This window comes from Channa argus, chromosome 18 (assembly GCF_033026475.1).
Source record: "Channa argus isolate prfri chromosome 18, Channa argus male v1.0, whole genome shotgun sequence".
Lineage (NCBI taxonomy): Eukaryota > Metazoa > Chordata > Actinopteri > Anabantiformes > Channidae > Channa > Channa argus.
In genome coordinates this window covers 6071655-6085236 of record NC_090214.1, presented here as the reverse complement: position 1 = coordinate 6085236, position 13582 = coordinate 6071655, and the positions used below count along the sequence as shown (strand labels likewise).

The 13582-nt window shown below is 41.5% G+C and overlaps 1 protein-coding gene across 5 annotated transcripts in view; it reads right to left on the bottom strand.

Moving 5' to 3' along the window:
• The window catches only part of garnl3 (GTPase activating Rap/RanGAP domain like 3), a 65789-nt gene extending 54509 nt beyond the window's left edge, over positions 1-11280 (bottom strand). For 2 of the 5 annotated variants that reach the window (XM_067483597.1, XM_067483600.1), the window contains exon 1: positions 10740-11279. In XM_067483597.1, coding sequence (XP_067339698.1) covers positions 10740-10837 — 98 coding nt within the window. In that variant the 5' untranslated portion in view covers positions 10838-11279. Of the gene's footprint in view, positions 1-10739 lie in introns of all 5 variants that reach the window. The other 3 variants (XM_067483599.1, XM_067483595.1, XM_067483594.1) reach the window with 3 other exon arrangements.
• Between the last annotated feature and the right edge of the window lie 2302 nt (positions 11281-13582).

The following is a 13582-nucleotide window of genomic DNA, read 5'->3' as shown; positions in this document are numbered from 1 at the left end:
GAATGAATATAATCCAGTCTGTCTGTGTCTTTTCTGATGTTTTCCTACATCTTCACTGTTCTGCTACAAAGTAAAATGACATTACGAACGCAGATCATATCGATTTTCCTTGTTTTTTAATGTGCAGGCTACTTTCTTGATTCTTGAAAACCTAAGATGACATAAAATGTGAATGTTAACCACTAATTAATTATCACATAAGGGTAAGAAGTCTAGGAGATATTTATGATAAAGTACAAGTAAAAAATTTTTTAAAGGAAATAACTACTTTAATGATTACAAAAAAATACCTTTCCTAGCTGCCCGAGCCGATTCAGGCCAGGTGTGGAACAAAGGCCTAACCTGGAGGATTCAACTGGCTCCACTTGCCTACTTTACCTCAGACTTGAGCTGCTACATGGATGAGTAGCAAAACATTGTCAGTCAAGATGAAACAAGTCCAGCTGACATGACTGAACCTCCAGATAACCAAACATGGATCACTGAGACCCTTCACTGACAATCAATGGTCTATTCCGACTTCTAATCAGCCCATAATTATGGCTCAGTAAGTGACATTTCAGCTTCTAATAGGTTCAGTAGATTCTTTTAATGTGGTATTGTGCGCCTGACTTTTTTCGTTGCTACAAAATTAACTTTTTTTTTTTTTTTTAAAATCTTTTTAGGTTTAGGCCCAAAGACCACTGGCTTAAAATACACACTTTTAATGTCACTTCAAATTGAAACTGTTGTCTCCCATATCAGAGTTCTCTGTTTTGATGCCCACCAATCTGGCCTGTCCTCTTCTCTCAGAAGACGTCTGCTTCTGTCACACTCACTACAGCTTCTACATGTCACCTGTCCTCCAAACAACTGGAAGGTGAAAGGCCACCTACTGAACCATAACTGTAAGCTGATAAAAATCAAACTGACTGGAAAATTCAAAAAGACTGCAAATAGTCTCCAGAATGCTTGGTTTATCCATGAAACCACTAAAACTTTGGCAAGGAAGACCTAGCAACAAATAAAGTGTATGTGAGCTTGTTGTATAAAGTGGTGCAACATCATAAATTTATAGGAGTTATAGTAATATTAGGACCATTTAATCCCTAGTAGCACCATGGAGCAGTGTTTTAAGAGGGTTGGCTGAGTATAATGTGGTAGAAATCAAATCCAGAAGAGCTTCTTAATTTTATTTCACAATGATGAACAACTGCCAGTTCTTTTAAATCAGGGCACTGCAATTAATTAATCAAATTAAATTTGGGACTACTTACTGTATTCAATTCTCATCTCATGCACTTGGTGAAGCATTTTGCCTTGTTGCATTGTCTTGCTTTTGAAGACTGCTATACAAACTTGTGAGATGCTGGGAACAAGCAAACGGTGATTGATTGTTTAATTTTATGTTGATCACTTAAGAACTGGTCGTCAGGCTGAATGTTACTTTTTCCATGTCATTAACTACGTAAACTGCAGTATGGTTCCTCATTTTATGCATTTCTGTGTCATCAAGCGGTTAAAACAAATCTTTAAATGTATTGAGGAGTTCAGCAATAGGAGACATAATCCTCAATAAGCATCAACCCTTCAACTCCTGTCCATGTATATGTGAGAGACTTCTCTTGGACTATCCCAGGCTCTGTGATCCCCAGCCAAATGCAACTTCAAAGATCAGGATCTGAATGTAGGTGTAAGCTTTATAGTGTGTGGGTTTACAATCTGTTCGTCCATGCCAGCAGTGATATTGGAGCACAGGTACACAAAATGCAAAAAGTGTGTATGCACGAGCACTCGCGGGTTATTCTCAACAAACTGGAACCCGTGAAGCTGCACGATGCAGATGAGGAGCTCTCAACTCAATAGTGTTCTAATCCCATGGAGCTACGCTGCCTCTTCTCTGGACAGCTGCCACTCCGGCCCTCTAGTCTCACAGATTAAGCTACATCTGACCGCAGCACCTTTCCCACGTGTGGGATAAACAAACATTCTCTTACTCTGTGTGTGTGTGTATATAGAACGTGATAGGATGTGCAGTTGCTGACACTAGGTCACACGTGATCAATTTTCGGAACAGAAATGTGTGAAACGAAATAAGCACACAAATAATCCAAACTGCAAGTTTGATGCACACTTATAGTAGTGTATGACACTACTAGTGTCAACACTGTGTACAAGTGTCAACACTGAATGGTTTTAACCGCCACACATATCCTGTGGCAAAATGCAAATCAGTAGACCTGCTATGATGTCATGTGTTTGTGATTAGGTTTTGTCATTGGATAATATGTAACCAGCAGGAGGAAATTAGTGATAGACAGGTTCATTTGATTATGGAATGATCCAACCATTGTATAATCACCTGCAGTGCACAGTGGAACAAGAGAAGCACTGCAATGTTTAGTTCAAGGCAGTTTAAATGATGCCGGTTAATAGGTATGTTTACTTAGTTTTACAAGAAAATACTGAAAACTTTGTTCTCATACATCTCTGCCCCTCATAGTCTCTTTTTCAGATTTGGACTTTACATAAAATCGGTCATAAGGTAGAGCTGTAAACATTAGCACTTCTTACCCATTAGTTGTCATTTTTCAACTAAAAGTGCCAAACACTCATCCACTAATACGTAGGATGTGAAGATTTCATGCCTTTCTTTAGTAATTTTCGCAAAACACTGCACTGAAGTTGCTTCTGGGGGGTCATGTGAGCAACTTGGATGGCAGCTCCTGTCATCGGTGTGTGAGTGTGTGTGACCAGGTGAGAAGCAACATTGTAAGGCACTTTGGATGAAAGTGTTATATAAATAGACGATTTATCAAATATACAGTTACACAATATATATTTGGGTTTTAGGCTGTTGGTTGGATAAAACTCACCTCGGGCTGTTTGACATTAGACATGTTGTACAATTGCTTTATCTACCACTGATCGCTTCTAGAAATGAAATGAAAACCTCTAAACACAGAGCAAATAAGGAGTAAGTTGCACATGCACACCTACACACACACATACAGAGTTGATCTGGATTCAAACCTTGGCCTCTTGGTTTCCAGTGTGTCCCAAATGCCATCAGGTCACCACGTGGCCTCAGTGAAATGTCATTGTGTCAGGCTACAGCAATTGATGATGGTACTCTCATTAAATGTGATCAGGTGGACTAACCTTTTGTTTGTAACGATCAGACTGACCCCGGACAACTCTCTGCCCTTTGTCCTTTAGCTACATGAGTGGTATGCCTATTTACTGTGTGTGTGTGTGTGTGTGTGTGTGTGTGTGTGTGTGTGTGTGCGCGCGCGCTTGTCATATTATATTTTTTGGTGTATATAGTATAAATGATGGGGTGCGTTAGTAGCAAAATCACATTTTACATAGCACATAGAAACACAGTTAGCTTGTTATTTGAAAGTCCACCTGTTCACATAAATGTCCCTGCTTCCTTAAGCCCATCCTCCCTTAATTACGTGTATGAATAAACCAGACATATTTATATAACATTTCACACACACATTAAACTCTTTGATGTAACACAGATGTTTTTCTGCAACACATTAGTTTTGTGACACGTCAAATGCTCCAACTATGAAAAGACGCAAGTGCTCTTTGACATCCACCGGCCATGCAGCCATATGTTCATATCATACAGGGACAGTCTGCCCTCTTGTGGCTCTAACATTTAACACACTGTTGAATGGGAAAGAACTCATGACGTATGATGCATTACAATTATTAAATTAGAATGCTCATAATTGCATAAAATTGTGAACATTGAACAACTAATGTAATATTTGTAGTGCAGATGTACATAAAACGTTTAATAAATACATTTTAAGTGTATGACTACATGATATTCTATCCTGTTCTTTATCTCAACCCTATTCCAGTCTTCACTTCGAAAATGCTGCTCATACAGTCATAAATGACAAATATGGATCAATCTAGGTCTAAGAAATCTAATTAAATCGGGACCAGGAGTGCATGGTTTTTGTGTTGGCCCTGGACTGGTGAATCCCACACATGTCCCTGTAAAAGCTAACTGAAGGGTCCATTCTTCATAAATAGTATGCTGCTACTGCCCTTAAGCTTTTATTAAACCTTAAACCACTTGACCAGGTTCTCTCACCCCTTTAGACCATGCAATTTCCATTATAGCCCATTAATGATAACAGATAGCAAAAACATTGACCAGGGTTGCCGTTGTACTTCAGCGTTAGTCATTGGAAGTCCAGAATTTTGAGGGCACAGTAGGAAAACATGCCTGTACAGCACAGTATGTTGCCTTTGATTTGTTTGGGCCCATGGCTCACTATTTACCCTGATGTGTTATATTTTTTTGTCCATCAGGATTTTGCAGACCATTTTTTGATTGTTGTGATCTAAAATGCCTAATGCGGCAACTTTTTTAAGAAGATATTCCAATGCACGTTGTGATGGTGTTTTAAATTGTAAAGCCACACATTCAACTCACCTCTGTGCTACAAACAGCCTCACAGATCCCTTCTAAGTCTGTTTTTCTTGGTTTAAAGGTTTAACACAGTCACATTGATGCTAATGCTGTGGCACAAATGGTGTTTCCACCCTTAGAACAACATTTCCTCATTTGTCCTCCAGAAGCTAGATGTTATATCCTATAGCAAGTAAAAAAACAATTCTGTGAGTTGGAGGTGATGAATATTATAACATTATTAAGATATTATGTGTGACAAACGAATTTAATTGAAATTTGTGTGTGCACCTGTGTCTTTGTGAACAAAGGCAAAAAAAACTGTAAATGTGTTCACAATAACTCTTACAAGAGAGGGAAACTCCCTTTAGTGGTTTTAAAAGAATGTCCACACTTCAGCAGCCACATCTCTACAAGCCCTGCTAAAAACAAACCCTTCTTTCTACAAGGTCTTTTCAAACTGCTCTTCTAAAGCCCCTCTGCCATTCTTTCACCGTTTGTTTCTGTTGCTCATTCTCCAACCAAGAAAAGGTTTGGCTGGCCTCCCTAAAACCGCAGGGTAAAAATGTACAACACTAACCCTTCGCAGGCTCCATTTCCTCCTATGTCTCCCCTGCACCGCTCTTTAAGGGTTACAGCGGGGGCAGTGGGCTGATGTAAAAGCAGCTCGGTATGTACACACAAACAGGGCCGTCTGCACAGTTTGCAGACGGCCTTTGATCTTCACACTCTGCTTTATCCTCTGACTCCTCAAAACACAATCACTTTCACGTTGTGTCATCATTTACAGTGATCGTGGTTTAAAAAAGGAAGTTTGTACAAAAGAAAACACTCCCCAGAATATCACTCTTGTATGCATGTGGTTGTGGCTGTGCCTAGCCAGCCCACATCTCAACCGATATCTAGCTTTAATTACACTACACTGGGTTTATTCCAGTCAACTATAATGGGGAATAGGAAATGTTATTCCAGCTTCCAATCTCTCCCTGAGTAGTGCATCGTGCATTTTAATGTGTAGGTATGTGTCTTAAAGCCCTAAATGGAAGCAGATGCTCCACTCAAAGAGCAAAAGTTTACATAGGGCTGTAATCAAGAGAGGTTTTTTGTATTTTTTCTTCCAGTAATTTGAGTCTATTTTTTTTTTTTTCTTGTCCAAATGAGCCTGGTGCACTGTGCTGTGCGCATGGCTAAACTGTGATGGGTTGTGCTGAGCTATGCAGCCACATATGGGAGTGATTAGAGTCCGGTGTTTATCAGACCTCACTGCGGGACTGACAGTACGGCTGAGCAGCGCAGAACCGGCCCTTTGCACACCATTTCAATTTCCCACCACAAATTTCTACGGAGTTTATACAAGTGATACAATATGGCAACAACACAATGCCTCCAATCATGATTCCTGGTAACGGCATCTTTAAAGTGATGAAAGATTGGTCGATTAAATGAATTAATATGGTCACTTTTTTATGAATCAGTCAATACTTAAACCAGTTTTACAGTCTTGTTGACTAACCTTGAATATATGAAAAAATGTTGCATATAGTCTTTTATAAGAAATCATATAAAAACTGTCTATATTGACTCTAGGGCTGCAACTACCAATCGCTTTCATTACTCATTACTGATCTCCGCCCGAAGCACTTTACACCACTTGTCATTCACTTATTCAAACACACACACCGATGGTGCAGCCGCTATGGATGGGTCCTAAACCGCCAGAGGACTTGAAACTTGTGCTTCAGCGTCTTGCTTAAGGAGACATCAGTATGTGACACCAGGAGTAAGGCATCATACCAAAAACCCTTGAATTGGTGGATTACTGCTCTATCACAGTTAATCAATTTGTCATTTCAGACAATTGTCTGAATATTCAAAACATCTGCAAAAAATCTTGAAATTTGCCATCTTGACAAAGCACCAGTCCCACGTTAAAAAAAGATTCTCATACTGAAACCAAAATATTGTTGAGTAATCTAGTGCAAACACAGATAGATACTTATGATTTGTATCTAAGGTGTGCGAGAGCTAAGTAATGCTCGTAATATTTGAAGCAGACAAGCGCATTCAGTCAGGGAAAATGACATTTAGTCTATCACTGCATGTCCCCAGCTGGGTACAGATACACAGACGGAGACCCCTGCAGCCCAGCCTATCCCAACCACTTAACTCTGTCAGTATGTCCCTGTACATGGTCTGTTAGTGCATTCATAGACCTAAAAACATAGGAAACATGTCTGACGTTAGAAGCATATGTTCTTCATTCACATATGGCTTTGAAGTTACTGTAACAGCTTCACCAGGAAACCAAAAGAGGACAACCCCTAATACATATTTCCTTCTCTTTTTTCTTTTCTTTTTAAACGTTCTTCGGATGTTTGCTTATAAAGCAAGCGAAGACAGCATGGTTCACATCAGCTAAACGTAAATCCTGTTTTGTGCTAGTTTGATAAGCAGCAAGCTGCAGTACGCCACACCTCCCTGGCAACTTTAGTCACTAAACATTGTGCGGGACAGGTTAATGAAGACACTGATAGCATTTCAAAGCAAACACACGCAAAAAAGCTCTGAAGTGAAAGGTTCCAGGGAGAAGAAAGGATGAGAAGGCGAGGGGATAAAGAGTATGTCAGAGTTTTAGAGGCTGCATTCTGCCAAGGAGCTATTTTTTGCTCCGTTAATGTGGCTGCATTTGCAGGGTGAAGTTATCGCTGCTTTGTGAGAAGCTTTTTGTTTAGTGGAGACATGCGTGGATGGAAAATGCAAGGAGGGGCTGGATGAAGCTGGCAAACTGAGTGCATTGATTAATGAGCAGCACACATTTCAAAGCCAACTAATCCAGGCAGTCACACCTAATCTTTCCTCCCTGTGTTGTAAGCGTTGCTCTTATCTTAACATTGTTTCATTTTGCATTTCAACACAGACCATAGTGCCATACACTAATCACACAGTGTCCTGTTTTAGCCTGACGCTTCACAAACATACCCAGGCTGCTGCCTGTCAGCGCATGCCTTTCCTTAAATGAACTACAAATATTCACTTATGGATTAGCAAGAGGGACCAAAAGATTCCAAGCTATGAGGTTACTTTCCACCGCATTAGAATCTGCTGATGTTGCCAGTGGATTCATAGAAAGCATGCTGCTGACAGAGATGAGCAAGTCAGTGCTATGTGGACAACTCCAAGTGTCACCATGTGGCCTCATGTCGTTCACAGAAAATCAACCCGGGTTGACTGGAAGTGTGTTGAAATGGGCCAGAGCCAAGAGCACAGGAACGCGGGGAGTTGACAAAGAGTCATGACACAATTGTTATGGAAAATAATGGGAACAGACGCTAAATAGGTTAGGATTTATTGTTTCTGGAGGACATCCAGACTCTCCCTCTGTCAAGCATGAGAGAAACCTTGAGGGGAAAGAATCAACAATAGTTGTGTGTGCTTGCTGATGCGCTGTAAGGTTTGGCCCAGTTTTCTTTGCCAGATACTCTGGTTTATCATCGCTTACTTCTGTGTAATGGATGCACACACGCATGCATCCACATATATGTGTGCGCCAATAAACCACCAACAAGCATGGAGCCACCGGAAACTGCCAACCACCTGCAACCATGCAGCACAGCAGAGGAAAAGGACCAAATAATTGGTTCCAGTAGTCAGTTCAACTTTTCTGCTTTCACCTGCAACTCTCCAGCTACCTGCTGTCAGTGGGAATATCTGCCAACTGGCAGTCCAGTGACTTTGTTAGATAAGGCTTAGTCACGATGAAACGGTGTCCAGAACACAGTCAGGAATAATAATTTGATGTGATGTGTTTTTCTCAAAGCAGATTATCTCCTGGAGATTACAACAGCTTATGACAGATTTACACTTTTACATTTTCCCTACGTTTTAAATAACCTTGTATTTAGATTCCTTTTTGCTTTTGCTGGAAAGTTGCAGAGGTGAAGCAAAATCTGAAACTGATCAATCAGCCACTATTCTAACAGGTGATTAATCATGTCATACAGCCATGTTACTTTTACAACAAATTCTTAGTGTGTCAGTTGTGAGGTTTTGCCTCTTTCGTTGGTCTAAGCTCTTGGATTTGCAGTAGAAACAAGACATTTGAAGATGTCACCTTGGGCTTCGGGAAACTGCGTTAAGTACGTTTTACTTTTTTCTGACATTTTATAGATTTATCATACTGGGACTATGACTACAGCCTGGAGGAAACAACAAAGAGATCAGTATCTAGATAAACTTGACATTTTTACGAAGTGTGGAAACACACAGCCAGACAGCATGTGTGAGTATATGTTGTTATGTACACATACTGTGTGCATCCTGTGAAGCTGCCCAAATGTAAAGTCATGCATCTCTGCAGCACAGTGAAACAGACACAGGCTGCTGAGGGGCAGTCCTTTACTTGAGTGTCTTTCATACTGCCTCAGTATAGTGGAGAATCTATTTCCCCATGCAGCAGCCCTTCAGGCTCTGATTGATTGTCTGTTAAACTGCTAGTGTCTGAGGGACAGTCTGCCAGGAAGGGTTACAATGTGACTCTGCACCCACAGCAAACAGAAAGGGGACAAGCTCCTTGACTACGCAGGATAAATCAAGCTAATTAGGAGGGAAGTGTAATTTAAAAGTAAGTGCTTGGCACAAACCTAGCCAAATCTCGCCCCCACATGCACTGTGTGCCCCAAATACAGTACATGCCTTGATTTGGAAAGTGAGACCTGGCAGCCTGGATGGAGACATCTCAAACACAAAGTCTCACCATCACACACATACTGAGTTATCAGAGCGATGAAGCGACACACATGAGTAGATTTGCACTAAATCTGCACAACTCGGCAGGTCTGAAATAGCAGGAAATTGGAGTGGAGGTCGGACTGATGGGGGTTATCTGAACACAACAATAACCTCCAGAAACCACAGTAACGATAAAGATTAGTCACCTGACAGACGATTACTACATTGGTCATTTGAAGTCGTTTTTCACTGCACGTTTCAAGTTTTTCTCTTATCTTACATGACAAGTAAATTGGGCCGTAGGGCAAAAGAAACAAGATATTTATTGATATCACCACGTGCTTCAGGATAACACATAGGGCACTTTTCAACTCAACAGCTTTAGGTGAATGTGGCGGTGTGAACAGTGCAGGGCTGCTTTTACCCAGTACAGTATAGCTTAACTTAGCATTAAAAGTGCAACAAACCTACTCTTAGCAACCCACCCTAACATGACATCTATAACTAGAAAGGATATACATTTGTAATAACAAAAAACATTTTTTGTAGTCAGATTGATTGAGAATCAGCAGTTTAGATACAAAATACAGAACAAACAAGTCTGTGACGAGAAATTCTTAGCTAGGATGTATTGTGGATGCTTTGACCGCTCAATCTATGGCAAATTAATTTCCGATTGATGACCCTGACCACACAGGCAGAAGGACAGGCTAGGACACCCACATAGCTTGGTGTCATCCGGCTGGAAGCAATCACAAGAAGCCACAAGCTACATCAGGAACCTCCAGGAAGTTGTAGCCAAAAGCCAGTTGCACCATGCAGAGAAGTCATTACAGCTGCACATTATGTGGCTTATCTGTTACCAAGGTCCCCTCGCATCATAAGTCTTTGGCCTTAGCATGTGTCTGAACTCATGTGTCCAGCTGTGTTTCTGCGGTGTAAGACCCCAGCAGGTGATTTGGCACCTTTGATCCCTCTGTATTTTAACCAACATACCCCCCCCCCCCCCCCCCCCCCCCCCCCATGGCGCAGGATTGGACAGATCTAGGGACACTGTTATTGCTCAACTACCCAATGAACACCTGATGTCGGCCATAAAATGACGTTTGACAGTCCTGTCACTAAGAAGCTCTGTCAACAGTCCGGTGCGGACGAAATGTATCCGTGCGTAACGCATCCCACCGCAGACCGATAAGAGCCAAAACGCGTTAAGATGAAAACGATACGGTGAACAAATGGAATCAACCTGTATTTTTAGCCACACTGGTGGAAATCGGAGAGGGTTTTACGACTACAGTCCTTTTGGATGCATTATGGTTTGGGGCATCCCTCCATCTCTGGGCGCGCACACACTCTCACACTCACACACACACATGATAAGCTGGCTTAAACCACATGTGAAAAAAAACAAATTAGAAGCATTACTCTCAGCACACTAACATTTCTAGCGAAACGTGCCACTTTTGGCCACGAGAGCGCAGTTTCTGTGGGATAATGTGGCCATTTTGATCGCCCTTCTTGTCCCAGACAAAAAAAAAGAAAAGAAAAAAAAAACGGTACTGCCTCCCATCTCACAAAGAAGAGGACCTACCTGGTGATCTCGAAGCTGCAACCTTTCCTAAGGAGCAAAGCTCTTTTTCGCATGATGCCTTTGTCTCTGCCGAGGTACACATTTTTGTCTGAATTCATGGGTGCAGGTAGACTCGGTGAAACAGCAGCGCTTTTCCTCCCAAGGAAAAGTTAAAGAAAAAAAAAAAAAAAAAAAAAACCGAGCTGTAGACTGCAAGAGGTGGACGCAAAAATAGGAGGCAAGCTGGCCGAAAAAGAAGCGGAGGAAAATCCTTTAGCGCTCGTCTCACCTCAGCGGGGCACGAAAAGTGATCTTGCAGACTTTCCTCCCCTCAGGCTACACAAAAGACGGAGCCGTTAGAGGTGCATTTTCAACGGGTTGGTTGTATCTCCATGCGGGCTCACTGGAGCAGGCTGTACCCAGGGGCTGCTGCAGCTATGAGTGAGAGCGGACCGTGCCGAGGAGTCTCCGCCGCTCCGGAGATCCTGTGAACCTGAACTAGCCTCCAGCTTCAGCCCAGCACTGAGTGGCTGCACGGCAATGACTTCATGCAAGAGAGAGAGAGAGAGAGAGAGAGAGAGAGAGAGAGAGAGAGAGAGAGAGAGGAGGAAGAGAGAGAGAGGCGGTGAGACTATGTTTAAGCCAGTGTGTGTGGGTGTGTGTTTTTAGCGTTATATTGAGTGGCTTCGCTAAACGCGAGAGAAACCGACAGCTGTATCCTCCTATAAAAGTAGTACGCTGCTCGATCTATATTAATGAAGTCAGAATTAAGACGACAACATCTAACATCCATTTTTTGTTACTTGCAACTACAGAGTGGAAATGCGGTGACTCTATGAAGAATACTAATTGTGAGCGCTTGAATTGCACTCATCCATCCATCATCTGTAACCATTTGTTCTGTCAGGGCTGTGCGGTGCTGAAACCTGAACCAGCTGTCACTGCGTGAGAGGCAGGGTACAACCTGGACAGAGAGACACACACACACACAGACAACCATTCACACTCACATTCACACCTACAGTCAAATTCAGAGTCACCAATTAGCCCAACATGCATGTTTTTGGACTGTGAGAGGAAACAGGAGTGTGCGGAAGAAACCCATGAAAGCATGAGGAACACATGCAAACTCCACAATGAGAGGCCGCAGCCAGCCAGGGATTGAAACCGGGGACCTTCTAGCTGTACTGGCGCTAACCACCATGCCGCCCTTGTAGCCTACACAACACAGTCATACAGATACATAAGTAATAACACAACAGTTTTAATCTGTGCGCCCTATATATAGAGTAGGAAGCATCAGAAGCTTTTCCCTGCCTAGGCCCGTTTTCTTATGTTGTTATTGAATTATAATACCACGTATAGAGAGTTTTCATGGTGAAACTGGAAAAAAATGTATAAATAAAATAAATTAAAAACTGAACAAAGTGATACATGCGAAGCAATGTTTACTCTGAACAAACAAACCCTAACTGCAAGTGCACCCAGCTGTGGGCACTATGGATTAGTCCATTAGCTCTAAAAACACAGCTTTGTGGGCTGTGCATCTTGTATGTTCTTCATTAGGGTGGGATGACTCTCTTTTTCCGCTGGATTTTTTTCTCAACCAAATTGTCCTCTCTTCATAATCTCGCTTTCGAAGACAGAGTGCACAGGCGGATTTTTTTGTAAAGTTTTCTCTCTGCTGATCTTAGTCTCACATAACACAACTGTCACGCTATCTTACTACAGAGCTGAAGATTTTGACAATGTTCATAAAAACCCTAATGAAATGAACAAAAGCGTGACACATTTGTAAATACAATGTTGGTGAAACATTATGTATATAATGAAGTTGCAATTGTCAGCATCCGACAACTGTTGTAATTAGTTTTATTCTTGAAGAACCATGTACAGTACAATAACGTTACTACTTGTACTGTACCAGCATTAACTTAATGCTTTTCCTCATCAAAAACTGTTGCATCACAGAGACGGCCAGTCTGTATTTGATTAAAGTTAGGTGGTGTCATGTTCTGGAAGAATGAATAACACAATCTTCCTCATAAAATACAATTTGGAATTCACAAGTAATAAAACACACCCTTAAACAATTCCCTGGATGTTACTGCAGTTATACTTCATCGGGGATGACAAGTTGCTCATGGTGGCTAATGGTAGCTAACAATTCATTTATAGAGATGAGCAGGTCCAGCTGATTCCGATTTTGGAGCAAAATGATTAGTGGAAAGGATCTGGGTGTTAAAAGAGGGATCATTGTTGGGTCATGGGTGGCAGGAGCTTCAGTCACAAAGATTGGTAGTGCAGGACGTGATCAGACTGTGTCAGCAAACACACCATAAGTATGTCACATGTGAGAGGTCAGTTCTGCAAAAACGATTAGGATTATGACTACAGTGAGCGGATCTACAGGCTACGTATGCTGTGGGGGCATTTTACTGGCATAGTTTGGGTCCTCTTTCCCTTTAGAGGAACGAGCCTATTAAAATCCATATAGCATTTTTCTTTTTTCTTTCTTCTTTATTAAAGTGCTCTCTATAGTTTGCTAACATTTGCTAACATTAAGCAAAAGCTACTACAAGTTCTGATCTGTATAGGAAGATTATTATTAATGCAGAGATGACATGACGTTTCTCTAAATCTTATTGTGACAGTAAAAGGATTATAATTAATTTCTGTTTGTGGCAACACGGTGTGCTGTTTTCTCAACATACTTTACATGATCACTGCAGCTCCTGAACTCCTGAGGTTACGTCCGGTAAAACGGACTCATGGACAGAAGAGAAGAGAATCATCGGCAGTGGGATTCAATTAGACGTCACAAGGAAAGATGTGACAGTGGGTCATTTGTGTAGTTTGAGCTT